General features: G+C 54.0%; 1 protein-coding gene and 2 long non-coding RNA genes across 4 annotated transcripts in view; all 3 read left to right on the top strand.

The window, feature by feature from the left end:
• Positions 1–948: 948 nt before the first annotated feature.
• Positions 949–3,773, top strand: LOC120602014 (uncharacterized). The gene is made up of 2 exons (XR_005652624.1): positions 949–2,625; positions 3,614–3,773. It is a non-coding gene; the product is annotated as an uncharacterized LOC120602014 (long non-coding RNA).
• Positions 3,774–4,919: 1,146 nt separating this feature from the next.
• LOC120601981 (uncharacterized) lies at positions 4,920–6,447 on the top strand. Its single transcript, XR_005652614.1, has 2 exons — positions 4,920–5,572; positions 5,744–6,447. It is a non-coding gene; the product is annotated as an uncharacterized LOC120601981 (long non-coding RNA).
• Positions 6,448–14,557: 8,110 nt separating this feature from the next.
• The window catches only part of B3GLCT (beta 3-glucosyltransferase), a 64,814-nt gene continuing 62,473 nt past the window's right edge, over positions 14,558–16,898 (top strand). Inside the window, exons 1-2 of one of the 2 annotated variants that reach the window (XM_039861712.1) lie at positions 14,558–14,649; positions 14,773–14,863. In XM_039861712.1, the coding sequence (XP_039717646.1) occupies positions 14,812–14,863 (52 nt within the window). In that variant the 5' untranslated portion in view covers positions 14,558–14,649; positions 14,773–14,811. Of the gene's footprint in view, positions 14,650–14,772; positions 14,864–16,494; positions 16,643–16,898 lie in introns of those variants that run through there. The other variant, XM_039861640.1, reaches the window with a different exon arrangement.

Raw genomic sequence — 16,898 nt, 5'->3', positions numbered from 1 at the left:
ATGCCGACGCCGAGGAGGCCGCCCCGCTGTGAGGAGAGCATGTCGGGAACCGTAGTCTCGCGGCCGGCGCTGTGCGCCTTGCATGCTGGGATATGTAGTCCCGGCCGCGGTGCGTGCCGGGATCCGGCTTTGTCTGGAGGACTCTCGCGAGACCCCGATTTCCCTCCGGCGCCTTTGCGCGCGTTGTCAAGGTGCTGCGTGGTTCTGTGTGCGCGTTTGTTATGTGCTCGTTTCTATTATTACCTAGGTTACAACTGGTGGTTTACGATTTAGGAGGATTTCCGTTTAGACCGCAAATAATAAGCACAGGGTTTGTGTTCTTATATTTATCATACGGCAGGATCTTTTGCGAAATGCCAGGGTTTTTTTGTTGTTTTGGTTTGGAGTCTTTTTTATTTTATTTTAAGACCGCATTTTTGAACGTGGCGTGATTTGAAAGTCTATCTGCGGCATCGCTTTCCGTTTATACCTCTGACTTGAGCTCGCCTCGTTCCCATCCTGCCCCTCCACGCCACAGATATTAGATGGCGTTTTGCTTCTTGTTTGATCTGAAACACCTTTTGTGTCTTTCCCTGAACAGCATGTCCCCGTTAACTTTTCACTAAAGCGTCAGAGCATTAAAAAAAAAAAAAAGGTGGAACCCTGTTGCTGCCTGTTATTTTATACTTTTCTATGTCTTTAAGTTTGCCTATTACCTCCATGCCCACTCTCCCTCAGTCACATGGAAATACAAGCGCATTTCAACCGCGTGTAACTGGATAAGGCAGTTGTTACCCAAAGTCAAGTGCCTTACCTGGCTGTCAGACAAGCGGCCTACTTCTAAGTGCCTCATTTCACCTTAAAAATGGGGATGATGGAAACTATATAAAGGCGATTGTATTCTTAAATTTGAAAATAGAGTTAGCTCTAATTTTTTTGTGTGTGCCTCACAGTTACGGAAAATAATTCTTGCATTTATGGTTACCTTAACAGTTCTATTACAGTAGAAAAAAAATAAGGAAATTTCGTGTTTGGAGAACCAGGATCATTGTTGCCCTACATAATATTTGGATTTTTTTCACCCTGAAAACGAAATCCATGTGCCCCAGAAATAGATTCCTTTTGTCTCTTTGTTTCTTCAGCATGCGTGAGAAGAAAGGAGGGGGAGGAAGTGTGGGCGTCCTGTGTCTTCTCTGTCCTGAACTGTAATGGGGTAACTTAAAGTCCTTACGCATGAAAACGAGGCATTTCAGGCCATGTTCTTCGTATCTGTCCTGTGGAAAGGAAACGCCTTCATTTCCACCCAAGTGTTGGTGTATTTTTTTTTTTATGTCTGATAGATCCTGAAACCAGGGTGTGTCTGAGCTCCAGAGATGTTAGTGTTATTATGGACGTCGTCATTGGATGGCACATTAAGTTCTTGGAGCCCAAACGAACTCACAGTCCTCTGAGAAAGGGGATGTGGTAGAATAAATAACATTTTCAGAAGTTGTTTTTATTGGGTAAGTCGGACTGATCTTAGCCCAGGTATGCCACCTGAAATGAAATCCCTCCTTCCAGACCCTTTAAGAGAGCTGACTGCCTGCTTGCAAAGTCAGCTGTCGGTGAGGGGGGGTATAGTCACAAAGGGTCGGCTGTCTAGTGGTGGACAGTAAGAGCAGGGTGGAAAAGAGACGCGAGAACCCACAGTCACGCAAATTAAAGTCACTATACTTAATTCCCCAACATAAAGGAGAAATGGCAAAAAGGGTATTTCTTGGCAATTCTGAATATCAAGGCACTCCAAAGTCACTGCCCGTGCCTCCCAACAGCTGTCTACACCCACAGACAGAAGGTGCAGGGTGGGTGTGTTGGACAACAGTAAGCCCTGGGGGAGACCTACACTCCCCCCTCCCAGAGGACAAGCACAGTGACTGTCAGGGAGCCGATAACGCTGACTAATGACTGCGAAGCCAACTATTTAAGTTGCGAAATCCTAAGTCTGTTTTTCCTGAGGACGGTTGTAAATTATTTCATTAAAAGACAGGAGGTCTATAGGCTGCACAGAGAGGTAATTGCGCTTCATTTTGTGCTGGCAGAGGCTCTTCTCTGAGGTGCTGACCGGCTATCAACCATTGTTACTGTTTGACAAGAACATTGAATTGTTCTCCTTTGTCTCTGAAGGAAGGGAGCAGGGTCAGCCCGAGAGAAAAAGTAAGGGCAGTCTGTCTTTCGCTCCTGACCCTGCCTGTCTCTACCTGTCGTCAGCCTCCGGGTTCGCTATTGGGTGTGTCTCTGAGATGTTGCAGGATGCAAACCTTTTGGTCCCTGGGCCCTCAGTACGTGCGTGTCTGGATCCTGCGTGACTTCTCTTTGGCCTTTCCCAGGGCGGCGAGGCAGCAGCCGCTGCAAGGCAGTACAGGGGGCCCCCATTAGGACGAGCCACGATAGGTAGGCCATTGGCTGCTTCTCCCAGTGGCAAGGGCCCCTCCTGGGGAGAAGCCAGGCTTGTCACCCGTGGCACCGTGGTGAACAAACGGGTGTTTTCTGTTTCTTGAGAGTGCAGGAAGCCCTGTCCTTACTATCATGACCTATGACGTGTCCTTGGGGGTCACCTTTGTCCTTGAACAGATCACGACTCTTCCTGGGGCACAGTGAAGTGTGTTTGTGAGTAGGGGGGTGTGGGGGTGCTTGGCAGTGATAGGGGAGGGGACTGTGGCATTGAGGGGCCTTGGGCTGTTTCCAGTCAGGGTTCCAAGGACCTCATTGATGGTCTTCGGTAGCGGTGGGTCCCCAGGAAATCCATCACGATAAACTGATATGGCCAAGCCTTCGTGCTTTTAAGTAAGTCCTGACAGACGGCATGAAGAAGATGCCCGTTGGCCTTCAGCTTCAAATGTTTTTTCTAACTAGTCCGCTGTGCTCTCGGCTCATACAGAGCGGCCCCGGCTTCACCTATGACGGATGAGAACCCCAGTCTGCACCGGGGGTACGGCTGCGGACGCAACAAGGTTCAGGCCGGCCAGCAGGCTGTGGAGTCTGAGGTGGTGACAGTTACAGGTTCTAGCTTCTGTGTCTGGAGTTCGATGGATCTGGCGTAGACCCTGGCATCCTCAGCCTCCCCGGGGCAGTGGCCTAACCTGTCTGAAATCTCACCTGTGGCAGGTGGATAGGAGCGACTACCGCCTCGTGGTAGCGTGGGGACCAATGAACTAAATAACATAACATGAGCAAAGTGTCTGCCACCAACAGGGAGCAGGGTAGAGGGCAGCCATGCTTGTCATGGCCTTGAGGAAGCTCCTGGTCGCCTAAGGCGGCTCTGGGTAGCCTCATTCCCCTTGCGGTCCTCTCCCAGGGGATCCACAGACCCGTTTCCTTGTCCTCAGCTTCCGGCTGCTGCTCTTAGCACCTGACGGCTCAGCTAAGCAGCGGTGCACAGACCTCGCAGGTTAGTCCGATCTGTTAGTATCTTTGCAGATGGTTCGAAATCAGAGAATCCAATTTTCGCAGGGAGGTTAAAATGCCTCTTTCCTGTTGTAAGAGAGTCTTGAGACTATTCCACAGATTTTAGCTTCGTCACCGTCCTGGAGAGATTAACTTTACTTTCCTTCCTTAGAGCTCTTTCTCCAGTGTTTATAATGTTATGTTTCTGCAGAGTCCATTTTCTAAAGGAATAATATCGTGCCAGGCAACAACAGACGGACTAATCAGACACCTTTGTTCAGCCCTGGAATTTCCAGTCAGTCATCCAACAAATATTTGTGGAATCTCTCCGGTGGAAGGGCATTATGTAAAAGTATTACAGCCGATTCCAAGATCATTATCAACGACAACAACAAAAATGTTTGCCCACGTGCTGGGGCGAGGGATAGAGAGAGGGGTAACAAGGGGCCACAGGGAGGTGTAGGTGAAGCCAGGAGCCTCGCGACCAGAGAGGCAGCCATGCTGGCATCTCAGCCCTCGCTGTGGCTCTGTGACTCCCGGAAGTGGCTTACAGCTCTGAGCGGCAGAATTTTCGCCATCACAATGTGGACCCACCAGCGTGCAGTCCACAAACAGGCTCATTCTGTGTCCGGTTCGTCTCCAGGTCGTTTACGTAAATCCTCACCGCCGTGCCGGAAGGCACCTAGGCAACACATGCTATTTTATCTCCTCCTGTCCTTCTAATTCATACATTCATTTAATAAACTCTGGGCCAAGCTTCGCGCCAGGAAGCGCTCGGTGTAAAGAAAAACGAGACGAAGACCCCACCTCGAGCTTCTCAGTCTGGTTGGGAACACAACCCGTAAACACATCATGACCCAGTGAGGGCACCATAATGACAGCACCGAGCATCATAATGACAGCACCGAGCACAGAACCTTATGGGCAGCAGAAGTGGGACCCCTAGCCCAGCCTGGGCCGGTGGCTTGGGGCGGGGGACAGAGTGGTTGACACCCAAGCTGAGATGTGGAGGCTGGGGGAAGGGGACTCATCTTCCAGCCAGGAATGAAACGCACAGGAGATGGGTTGTCTCTGGAAGGACAAGCAGCATAGTGTTTCTGGGAGAGCAAGTGTCCCCGTAGGGCACAAGCACAGCAAGCTCACCAGCCTCCTGGTTGTCCCAGTACCAACAGCTCAGCAAGGGCTTCCAGGACCTCGAGGACTTTGCGATTGCAGCGGCTTTCTGGGAAATCGATCGTGAGAAAATAAAACCAGCCGGCCAAACCTTCGTGTTTTCAAATGCGTCCTTGCCAATTTCACAATGAAAACGCCCGTGGGCTTGAATTCCCTGCCCCCCCGAACCTGGATTCTGCAGTTTCTCGATTGGGAGTGAGGTGGACGAGCCCAGTTCACAGGGCTGGGGCCTTTAAAAGCACGCAGGGGGCTGGGCAGGTTCGCACGGGTAATTCCAAACGGGGGGCGCTTTGTGTCCTGACCGCTTCTGGACGGTGACTCGCCCTTCCCGCCCCGCCACTGTGTCACTGACCCAAGCCCAGTGGTCTCCCCAAACAGGACCAGTGGGGGGATTCGACTGGCTCGCTGCAGACACAGCGGCGCCACAGCCGGGAGCCAGGCGTTCACGGGCTAAGAGTAAAGCCAAGAAGACAGGACAGGAGGCGTCCGGTGTCAAAACACTGTAGGAGTGAGACTGTGTACGCAGAGAACCGGATTCCTGGAAATGTGACTTTATTCTCTTTGCCACCCAGGGGAGCCAGACGCTCAGGAAAATCTTACACGGAGCCGCCCACGTGAAGAGCGAGGGCACAGAAAAGCAGCATGTTAGTTTGGGCTGTGGTATTAGCAGGCAACAAAAACACCAAACAACCAATGAAAACAGAACACGCAGGGGGAACGTGCTGAGTGGCACGCCCTGGGGGTTTCGGGGTGCCTCCGGTCCAGGCTCAGCCACACCCAGCGGGCTCCCGCAGGCGCATGAGAACTTGCTGTCTTTCTCGGTCCATCCCTCGGCTGAGCCCTGCTCTGGGTCACCGTGCTTCCGTCGTGGGCCTTCCGGGCGTGGGGCAGTGTCAGGCCGCCTCTCACAGAAGGACCTGCTATTTTGTCCTCCTTTAACAAATGAGAGTAAGGCTCAGCCGGTTCTGCCACTTCCCCGAGGACACCCAGGACGTCGGTAAGTGGCGGAGCCAGGAGCTGAACTCCCAGGTCCTGGCTTGAGCCTCCGGAGGGGCTGCGCCGTGGAGGGGACAGCGGGCTGTCAGTGACTGAGGTGGCGGGCGGGGGTGCGGGCAAGGCTGGGAGACAGAACAAAGTGCTTTTCAGAAGCTCCTTCCTGTTCTCCCAGCACAGTCCAAGCCGCAAATTCCTAACCGATGAGTCCCCAGAGAACAGAACGGAATTTTCGGTCCCTTGGGGGCAAAGGTTAGTATCTGGTGCTCCCAGTCCTGGTGAGGCTTCGGGAGGGTTAGGTGGGGACTGTCCTCCACCTGGTCTCACGCAGCAGGTCCTGTTCTCCCTTGGGGAAGGGGTGCGGAGGGTCTGCGGGCTCCCTGCAGAGGGCCAGGCCTCGCTCCAAGGGGCTCCCCCACATCGGGGGCCCTCAGCTCTCGGGTGTCCGTTGCCCTGTTACTGGAGCCCAAGCTGCTAAATCTCCCCAGAGGGACAGCTATGGGTCCCGCAGGGGTGCAAGCATCCCGCAGAGATGAACCTCGAAGCCGTCGGGGTCGGGGGGCTGCCTGGGAGACGCAGGATTAACCGCACTGAGTGGCTGTGAACTGTCAGCCCCACGTCTCGGAAAAGTGGGGTTTGGAACGAGAACAGTTCACGCGCTGCCTTCTCCCCGCATTAAGCGGACTGTTCAGGATTCACCAGGTTCGGGGAGACGAGGTGACATCCGGAGCACACGTGACACAGAGACAGATGGCAGCTGACGCCGGAGTAAGCCAGGCCCTGCTCTTGACGTTTTAACCAACGTGTGACGTGACTCTGGTCATCGTGGGGTCACAGCCCAAGCCCAGCAGTGACCGCTTTTGTGCTACGTGCATTTTGTAGCGTCCTTTTGATTTGACCCAAGAATTTAAAAGCACTGTATTCTGTTTTACTTATGCTGGACAGAAAGGACGAGAGAGAGAAGACACACGTGCGCAGAGAGATTTCTGCGAGCTGTCAGGGTCGATGATACCCGGATGGCGCCCACATCCCCAGGCCCTGTCCTGCCATAGCCACTTCCGACGAGGCTTTGCTTGAAACCCCAGTGGAGAGGTCCGCCCGAGGTGGCAGAGATCCTGCTGCTTAGGTGAGCGGCCGACCTGAGGGGCATCTGGGCTTCTTCCTCCCGGATCCACACGCATCTACCTGTCAGTCTGACGTTCATTCATTCACTCGGCAAACATTCACCGAGCGTCTGCAACAAGCCCAGCACCGGGCCAGGCAGCCGGTCTTCGGCAGTAAACGGCACACAGAAATCCTCGCCCTCACGGAGCTCACGTGCAAACAGAGGGAGACTGACCGAAAAAAACCAAACCAAACCCAAAAGACGGCCTGCAGTAAGAACCGTGAAGAAAACTGAAGCAGAGTGACGGGGGAATGGGCAGTATAGGCAGAACCCTTGGGGACAGCTGACACGTAACGACCACGCTGGGAGACGGGAACCCACATTCGGTCACGGACACTCCGAATCTGGCCTCGTCCATCGGCATGCAGCCCAACGCTAGCCCAGCCAGGGGCGACCGCCCAGGCAGCCCCTGGCTGCTGTTCCCTGGGTGTAGCACATCCAGGAATAAACCCCCAGCGGGGAGAAGGAACGGGTGGCCTGTTACCCCAACACCAACTCAAATCCTCAAGCACTCCGTGACCGGCATGCACCTGCCATCAATTCCCTGTAGGGTTCTCCAAGCGGAAGCAGCATTCCGACAGCTCCCCCCCATCCTAGTGTCCACTTGGTGTCCCTTCAGGTGGGGGGTCCGCATAGAACTCCCACACTTAATCGCTCCATCAGCAGCATGACTTCAACCCCTGGAGTGAGCAGGGGACCATGACATCACAGTATTTTTTAAAGATTCTATTTTTTTTTTTAAAACACATTTCACATTCGGATAATACTCACGAGAAGAAGCACTGAGCCCGGAATGCCCAAACGGAATAGAATTTTCAGAAATGGGAATGGTGGCTATTTAAAGTATATTCCTATTGTTCTCCTTCTTCTTTTTTAATCTCCATTCGAGACTTGTCTGAATCACTGGATTTTTGGCTTCCTCGGGGAGATTTTCACATTTGCGAATTAATGACTCAGTGAGATGGCGATGCCCAAATACTTCATTTTGAAACCCAGTCCCAGACCTGGGATTGGCTTGTCATTCCTTTGTGCCCAAAGGCATAAATCCAGGGCTGGCAGAGGAGAAAACCTAATCGAGACAAGTGTCAGGACAGCTTAAATGAAAAAGCAATTCACTTGCCTTGTTCGGAGAAGTCTGTCAATGATACGCCGATTGCTGCCATCTGTCATGACGGAGAATTCATGGGAACTTGAAACTGTTTATGAAAAGCGATTTCTGATGTGATAGAGGTTAATTCAACAGATATGTACAGGTACCTATTTTGTATCAGGCACTATGCGGATGGATGCAAAGGCAAATTAGACCGGGTATAGAAGCAGAATGATAACAGAACGCGATGGATGCTGTGAACACGAGGGCATTATGTGCAAAGGCAGTGCCCGCTGGGCTGGGGGCGGGGGGAATGGGGAAAAGAGCAAATATTAGGACTTGTCTATTTTTTTTTAATCACATACTTCAATTGTTCTATTTTCGTGTGCCCTAGATGCACATAATCGGTACGGCGACACACACATCATTTATACATAGATATAGGGAACTGTGGTGCAGAGCTGACCGGTTAGAGAGCCCGGGTAAGGAGGATGGACACAGGGGTCATGTGACCCGAGCTGTGCTGTGGAGGACTCGGGTCACCCTGCCCCCGGATAAGCGATATCCGACCGGAGCCCTCCGGGAGGACCGTGACTTTGCCCGACAGGAGAACGGGGGATCGTGCCGTCAGAAGGGAAAGTTGGCGGTGTTTGCTCAGAGGTGCGAAAGAATATGACAGTTTTACTCGTTGGGATGTGCAGCTCGGGAGAGGCCCACGTCCCTGTGGGGATGAACTCCGTGCTCCAAGTTCATGAGCCTGTTTCACCCGCATGAAGGAGCGGGAAGTGGGGAGAAGGACTCGGCGGCGGCGAGTTCTGGACCATCAGACCCTCCTGGTGCCCCGGCTGGGCAGTCTGCCAGTCTCTTCCTAGTCACGGTGCCAAGATCGGAGGAGGGAAAAGCAAAGGGAATCAAAACCTCTCCTGCCTCGTTTCTCATGTAAGACGCAGCCCTGGGCGAGAGACGGCCTCGGATTCTTAACCGGCCGGAAGCCAGTGGGTCCTCCAGCAGTCCCTTCCCGTCTCAGGCCCTGGTTAGATCAGCATTATCCTTGAACTCGCTCTTGTCCACTCCCGGTGACATTTTCTTCCCGTCACCAGCTATCTGTCTAAAATCACAAATGACCAAACTATGAAATCCAGTGCCTTCTTGAACAACCCGCAGGACTCGATGACACTGATGGCCTTTTTTGTCCTTGTCATGCGTCTGGGCTGCAAGCAAGAGAAATCACTGCAGCTGATTTAAGGAGAAAAAGAATGGAAAGAACAGAAATGTATCGGGTATGCTCCAGTATTCTGGGGGGTTTGGGGAGTGGACATGGGGAGGGGCAGGGAGCAAGGCTTGGGGGCCAGGAAGCCAAGGCCAAGTCCCCAGACCCCGCTTGAATTGAATAAGAGTTGAATAAGTAGGTTTGGAAAAGACACCAAGTATTCAGCGTCAGGAGGGAAAACCAAACAGAAACCCTCCCCTGGTGTCCTCCTCCCTCCTCCCCTCCTCTCCCCTCTCTCTCCTCCTCCCTTCTCTCTATCTCTCTCTGTCTGTCTCTCTCCATCTCCATGTGTGAGTTTTATTCCAATTCTTTTGTGGCTCGCTTTGAGTCTGTATTTCTGACACTGACCCCTCCCTAAGTTCCAGTCCCTGTGTCTGTCCATAGGGAAAGTGTCCCTTGGGATGGCCCGCCTTTCCCTCAGTTGCAATGTGTCAAACAGAGAACCCCGAAACCTTTTAAACCTACACGTTCCTTTCCTGGGCTCCCCCAACTACGGGGCCTCCAGGCTTCGGAATTGTGTTAAATCTTCCTGGTCCTTGTCCGGCCTCTGAATGGCCATGCCTGGACGACTGCAATGGGCTCCACCCTCTGGTGCGCGCATCCTGCACTCTGCCCCCGGAGTCGCGGCCAGAGCCGCTTTGACCAGCGTCAGCCTCTCAGCCACATAGCGGGGCCCCACTGGCTGTGGGAGAAAGTGCCACTTGGTGAGCCTGCCACTCAAGGCCTCAGCCGTCGGCCTCGACTTCCTTACTCTGTTCTAGCATTCTGCAGGCTGGGATTTAACCTCAAACACTTAAACAGAAGCGAGGATGTAACCTTGCAGGCATCACAGAAGGAAGAAGATGTGGATTCCAATCGCCCGGAGATGCTACGAACGCCTCGCACGCAGAGAGTCTCTCTCGTTACCCCGCTGCCCACTTTCATGACTCCTTATTCTTAACCAACGCCCGGGTGATTTCCTGAGCACGGGTGTAACACGCTTCTCGAGGTTTGGGGGGTCCTTGTTTCCCATCTTCTGTCCCTCTGAAAGCAGATGTCAGTGTACAAAGCAGGGAAACACCAGCACCGACCTCACTCGCTGTCATAAGCCAAAGACCATGATGACCGAAGGTAAGCAAGATGACGCCAACATGTGCTTCACCTGACGCTCCTAAGATGCTATTTCTGCAAATCGTATTTTTCATCTGTGCGAGACGTTATCACACCACGGCTATTTTACTGTTGTTGAAATTCGGGGTTGGGGGGACTACAAAGGAAATATATTGTTAGGAAAAAAAGAGGCATAAAGCATATTTCAGTTCCAGCTTCTTCAACGGAAACGATGGTGTCTGTATCTCCAAGCCCGACAGTTCTCTTGTCCACGAGTGAGAAGCCCCCAAGGCCCCGTGGCCTCCTTTCCTGGCCGGCTCTGCCCTCTCTTCCCAGGGACCCGAGGCCTCACCGGGTCCAGTGCCCCACTCCTGGCTGGCTCCTGTCCTGTCTTCCCAGCCCGATGTCATCTTTGTGACAATACCTTTTCCGACATGACTACCTGCAGCCACACTGGTCTGTCCACCTTCCACAGATATCCCTCGTACCTCGCCGACTTGGTGTCTTCATTTATTTATTTTTTTTTCCATGTCTACCAGTTTGGCTCCTTCCCTCATGTTACGCCCTCTACTCAGATCTCACCTTCTTCCCGAAACCGACCTCCATGATCCAAGCCAGGGTTTTCTTTCTTCCCAGACCACTCAAAGCCGTCGGAGTCTCTGGGATCACTCCCCTGACGACCCCGTTCAAGAATCATTTGTGTGGTCAAGCGCTGTGCAGGGTAAGGTGACGTCACCTGCAGTTTTGTCTTTTCTTTCCAGATATTTTGTGAGTCCTCGAAGGCTACGTTCTCAACCTCGTCTCTGTCTCCCGGTGTCTTGCGTCTTTAGGGAGCAGGCGATGGGGCATTATGGGACAGGGGGGGACGGTGTTTCTTCAAGGTTAGCTGTAAGGTGGCATCTGAAGCCAGATCAGCAAACTTTCGTACTGTGTTACGTAAACATCCGTTGGTCTTTTTCGCACTGCGAACGGAACTTTTCTCTTAACCCAGTCACGATCGTGTAACGTCACACATAGGTCACATATATCACACATATCGTTTCACAAAAGTATGTAGTTCTTTCAAATGTGGACTCATTTTGTTATACAAACTAAAAAAAAAAAAAAAAAAGCATTTGTCAACACCGCCGTCGATCTCGTCGAAAAGCTGTCAAGGGTTGGGAAGCTTTTGGGCTTACGGCGGCAGATACGAGTTTTCCAAAATTCAATTTTCACGCGAAAGCTTGAATTTTATTGTTAGCAACACCTCACGTCAGTCGTTTTCCTTGAAGTGATGGGTTCACTGTTTATTTCTGAGAAACTATTGGCCCGGTCTTAATGCTGAATAACCATAGTTTGTCTGCCAGCGTTTCTATCAACTAAACATGGTGTTCTGTGGGAAAACAAACAAACAAACAAACAAAAAACAAAAAACAAAACCCAGCTCGTTCAGGTTGCAACTCAAGCACTCACACCAGCGTGGTGTCTTGAGACATCACGGTTTGCTATACAGAGGAAGCCCTTTTATGCTATACCTCGGTTTGCCACACACAATTTGAAAAAGATGCGTGCTCCGGGGCGTGATTCAGTAAAACGAGTGATTTACACGCACTGCTTCCACGAGCATCCCCTGAAGTGACCTTGACTTTGTTGGCGGTGGTGCCACCGCGGGGAGCCTGCCGTCACCGCCTCAATCAGTGCGAGGCAACTCCACTTGTCACCCACGGCTGCGTTTGCACCCGTGGCGGAAATTCACCACAGAGGCACAAAGCAAATGCCATTTCCGTACTTGTCATAAAAAGTTCTGAGCTTGTGAGCCGGGCCATCTGCAAGAGTCTGGGGAACCTCTGGGACTCGGGACCCCACTGTTGAGAGGTGCTGTCCTCAGGCGCCCTCCTTGACCTCTCTAAAATTGGCATAAAGCAGTTTTGAGAGTTAAAGCAAATGTTATTTAACGAGAAATCACGTGCGTGAAGCACACAGCAGCGTGCCCGGCGTACGCACGAGGAGCTTCTGAAATGTGAGCCGTGGCTACGAACCCGTCGCTGTTGCGAGGGTCTGGCTCTCACTGGGACAACGGCCATGGTGATAGTCTTTGGTTTTTCTCCACGAACTCGCTCCCCTGCCGCGTCTCCATGTCGGTTAACTGCTTTATTTGTCTTCTGCAGCCTCGCTCTCTGCTCCAGTTGGTGTCGCCCCCACAGGCACCACCCAGCTGACCTCTGTGGGGCCTTCCCCTCCATTCCTGCCGCCTCTGCCACCGTGACAGAGCGTGGTTTCGTGCAAAGAAGCTGCTGCGAAAGGCAGATATCCGGCTATCGGTACTTGACCGGCCCGAGACTCAGTTTACCCATCCTCAGGGCGGGAATAACAGCGATGTGTTCGGCTCATCTTTCCCTGTCTCCTTTCCTCGTGGTGTTTCTCAAAACAGTCTTTCTTCTTTTCCTTCCTCTCTCCCACCTATCCAGAACATACCATTGAATCGATTTTCTCACAGCATACATAGCTCATTCTATAAATCGGTGCCCCGGCGGGGGGTGGGGGGGGCGGTTTGCAGAAGTAAACACAAGACAGGACTTATGAGCTACAGTCTCGTAGTGGACCGTCATCGCCTGCTGACATCTTTCCCGCCTGTCCACTGTCCTCATGGCCATACTCAACGGAGGACCATTCTTCTGAGCATGGCATCCAGGCCTGTCCAGTAGCCTAGACCATGTCAACTGAATGCATCGGTCTGTGACCTCACAGCTCCCGACGTCCAGGGCACTGCTTGCCACCTCCCCCGTCCCCTGTCCGCCTGCTCCTGAAGGCCCAGTTCACTGCCCCGCGTGCGAGCCCTTCTCCAGGCCCCCAGGGGGATGTGTCCCATCAGTGACACGTCCTTCCTGTGCCACCTAGGGGACTCACCGTATTGAGGCACGTCTTGGTTCTCTCCGCTAGACTCTGATCTCCCCAGGAAAATGCATCTCTCATCCCAGCCTCAGTAGGTCACGTGAGGGCCTCGCGCCTGCACTTAACTGTCTGACCTGTGTGTCGACGGAGAAACGGAAAACGTTTCCTCATTTTGTTGAGCGTGTGGACCGAGACCCTACATCAGAGAGCGGCTGCTGTCAAATGAACGAACAGCTACTCATTCGCCCCGGCAGCAAAACGCGGACACGTTTCGTGTGGGCGGGGCCCACGGCTCCTGTTCTCAGTGACACTTCCTGGTGCTCCTGTTGATACATCTGTGAGCAGCGATTCTTAACGGCAATCTTTACTGAGAATGGGAGGATATGTGATTCTAGAAAGGAGAACAGGACAGCCAAGGGGACAATCTATGTCTCATCGGGCGTTCCTGGGAGATAGCTCGCTTTCATTGAGAAGCCTCCGCACCACTCTGTCTTTGAAAGAACAGAGTCGAGCGGCGGTGGCTTTGCGTTTCTGGCCTTATCCTGGGACCTGCCCGGATGGCACGCCCGGTTGTGGTTCCTGGATCTCATTGCTGGCCGAATTTGGAAAATCCCGTGGTTAAGCCTCTGCTGGTAAAATCCTGGGCGAAGGTCTGGCTGGACAGTGTGGGTTTCGCCTATCCTTTGTGGACGGCTCTGCGATCTCAGAGAGACCAGGCCCTCGAGGGCGTTGGGGAGGCCACCTTATACATGTCATGGGAGTTCCTCCTGCGCCCTGCTGCGGGGGCGGGGTGGGGGGAGCTGCGGCCACCGCATGGACCCTGACGAAGGTTTCGCTGGGTCTCTTTTCTTCCTGTCTCTCCTCCCACGGCGGGCAAAGGTCCTCTTGCTTTCCGAAAGGTTAAGACACCAGGAGCCCTGACTGGCTGCTCCTCTTGAATCTGGGGGTGGGGTGCGGTCAGCAGGGGGTTAAATCGGGGCGTGATGCTCACGATGACCCTAAGCCCTAGAGACCCGATATCTAGTCCCAACTGCCCCTCGATCTGATTTTAGGTTTGGAAAGTGATCCCTGGGGTCACTTGCGATTCCTATGGCCACTCCCTTGTGAGGGGCCCCGGGGAGAGGGGAGTTGGAATCTGTCCCTTGGTCAGGCTGGATTCCCAGGAAGCCTCTTACAAGGTACACCAGAGAGGCAGCAGGCCAGGAGGGGTGAGCCCCCTGTGCCACCTTCTCCAAGTCCCCACTCCACTGCGTGCAGTGCCTCTGCCCGGAGGTCTTCCTCCTCCCAGCCCAGGACCCTCCTGGGTCTCCTTCAAGGCCCTGCACAAAAGGCCCTTCCGCCTTTCTGACAGATTCCCACGGCTGTGACAGATCTGTCTTTCCCTTGGCGAGCTCCCAGGTGTCCCCACCCACCTGTGCTGTAAAAAGCAACGTTGGTGCCGCCCCAACGGGATGGTGGGTTCTGGCTGCACCCGAGGAGCCGCCTGCACCTGTTCGTGTCCTCACCGGCACCTCTGTTCCAGGAGACTCTGGACTCGTGGTAGGGAGAGAGAACTCCCAGCAAGTCCATTAATCACAGGACCGGAGTCGGTGAAAGGTAATCCTTTTTAGAATGTGAGTTATGGAGCTTTGTAACGTGCCATTTATCTATGTCTGTGTGGAAGGGAGAAACGCCAGGGCGAGTTTATTAAACAGAGTGTGTGCTCTCTGCTGTCTGCAGGCCCCGGCACACGGCAATTCCCTGACACGATGAATTTCGATGAAAATGTTGATCAGGCGCCCGGAGTTGCTGGTTACCAAACGTGGAGCAGGTATTTGAGCACACTTGGCAAGCTAGCTGTTTAATTGTTGGGCATCTGTGTCTATCTGAACCCACCTTGCTTTAGTGTTTACTATCTGAACGATGCGAGGCATATTTTCTTGGAAGAAAGGCAAACAGCTTTGGAAATTGAGAGCCTGCTAGAACTCTGAACCAGGCAGGTACGTTTTAGAAGGATAAAAGGGATCAGTACAGTCAGCCACGAATTTGAAAAGCCTCACTAAAAAGTGAAAGGAAGGATTCCTACGTTTCTTTCCCCTCTCCTACCCACCAACAGCATTGCCGTGTGGCCACAAACCTTGGCTGAATGGGACAAAATGGAAACCTTTTCATTCACGTGAAGTAGACAACGCGCACGATATTTCGTTCTCAGTTTTAAGAAGTCAGTATAAACTGGAGAGAGAAAACCCATTGTCTCTAGACTTCCTTCTTTAAAACAAACAAACAAAACTCACAGTAGCTGCTACATGGACAAATGACAATACTGTCCTGGTGTATTTGAGGTTAACCCCTAATGGCACTTGTGTCTATAGGGCTCAAGCCAACAAACATTTATTCAGCGTTTGCTTCTCTAGCTCCCCCACATCTTGCTGGTGTCCCCCCCTCCCCCGCCCCCTCCTCGGGTCCTGGCACGGGCACCTCAGTGCCTTCTCGATATTTAGCAAGTGGGTGAATGCTACGTGTCCACGTGGGAGATACCGGTGTTCCTAGAGAGCTTAGCATAGTCCTGGGCACAGAGTGGGCATCTGAAAAATGTGACCAAGTACGAAGGAAAACGGACAAGACCTGCGGGAGGTGGTGGCCTAAGCTCAGGTGGGTGATGAGCCAGCACCTGGTCCTGCCAGCTTCCTAAGGCAGAGGAGAGTGGGGGCCCGGGGTACAGACTTGTTAGTGGGGTTAGTGGGGTTTGTAGTCCTCGGTCTGTGATCCTTTCCTCGTCAGTCCACCACAGATCTAAGGGGGCCAGTGCCCTGCCAGGGAGACCCCCGACAGCCCCATGGTTTCGGCAGGACCCTCCTCTGCTCGCATTCCGACTTAATTCATTTTTATCAGGCGTTTTGAAATGACGCCCTTCCTTTTCCATTCTGGTGAACGCTTGGTTACATTTGTACGAAATTACATTCACACACATACTTCTTTCGAAAGCCAAATTCCAGGCCTAAGCGTTTGGCCGAATTCCATTAAAAACGAACCTTAAGTAAATTAGTTGAGCCAATTAAGAAACACCTTCACCCAAGTGGAGACCTGGTGCCAACCGTGTTCAGAGTTGAGTTGCTGGTTTTCACAGCAGATGGCAACAGGGAGCAGCAGAGCAAGGTCCTTTCGCTTCCCCTTTCCGCCGCCCCCCATCACTTTGGGGACCAGAAGGGGACCACGGACCAATTGCTGGAGGTCCAGGAGGAGGGGGGCGCGGCACATCAGGGTGCAGGACGCGGCCTAGCTGGAGGGCAGGGGGGAAGGGCGGAGAGGAGGCTGGTGGCCGGAGCGGCGCAGGTCGTCCCGGAGGAGCACGCGGTGCCTGGGGCGGAGCGGCCACCTCTCCTGGGCCGAGAGCCGGAGGCGCGCACGCGGGGCGCTGCCGCTGCCGGCCGCCAGGGGGCGCGGGCGGAGCCGGCGGGGGGGCGGGCGCCGCGGAGACGGGTCACCGCGCGGCAGGGGCGGCGGTGGCGCTGCTCCGCTCGCGCGCGTCTTCGCCCCGCGCCCGGGATGCGGCCGCCCGCCCGCCGCCGCGCGCCGCGGGCGCTGCTCCCGCTGCTCACCTGCTCGCTGGGTAAGTAGCGGCGGCCGGGCGCGCACGGCCGGGGCGCGGGCTTCCCGCGCGCTGAGGGCGGCGCCGGGCCATCAGCCCTGCCCCCGGCGCCCGCGGCCCGCCGCCGGCCCGCGCCCGCAGCAGCGCCTCCTCGCGGCGCCCGGCGCCCCCGCTCCCCGGCCCCGCTCGGCTCCGCGGCCCCCGCCGCCGCCCGCCCGTCTCGCGTCTTCCCGCCCCCTTCCGCCCCGAGCGGCGAGCCCGAGGCGTCACCCCCGGG

The sequence above is a fragment of the Pteropus medius genome, unplaced genomic scaffold (genome assembly GCF_902729225.1).
Source record: "Pteropus medius unplaced genomic scaffold, Ma_sr-lr_union100, whole genome shotgun sequence".
NCBI lineage: Eukaryota > Metazoa > Chordata > Mammalia > Chiroptera > Pteropodidae > Pteropus > Pteropus medius.
The sequence above is the reverse complement of the archived record's forward strand: the minus strand, read 5'-3'. Positions and strand labels throughout refer to the sequence as shown.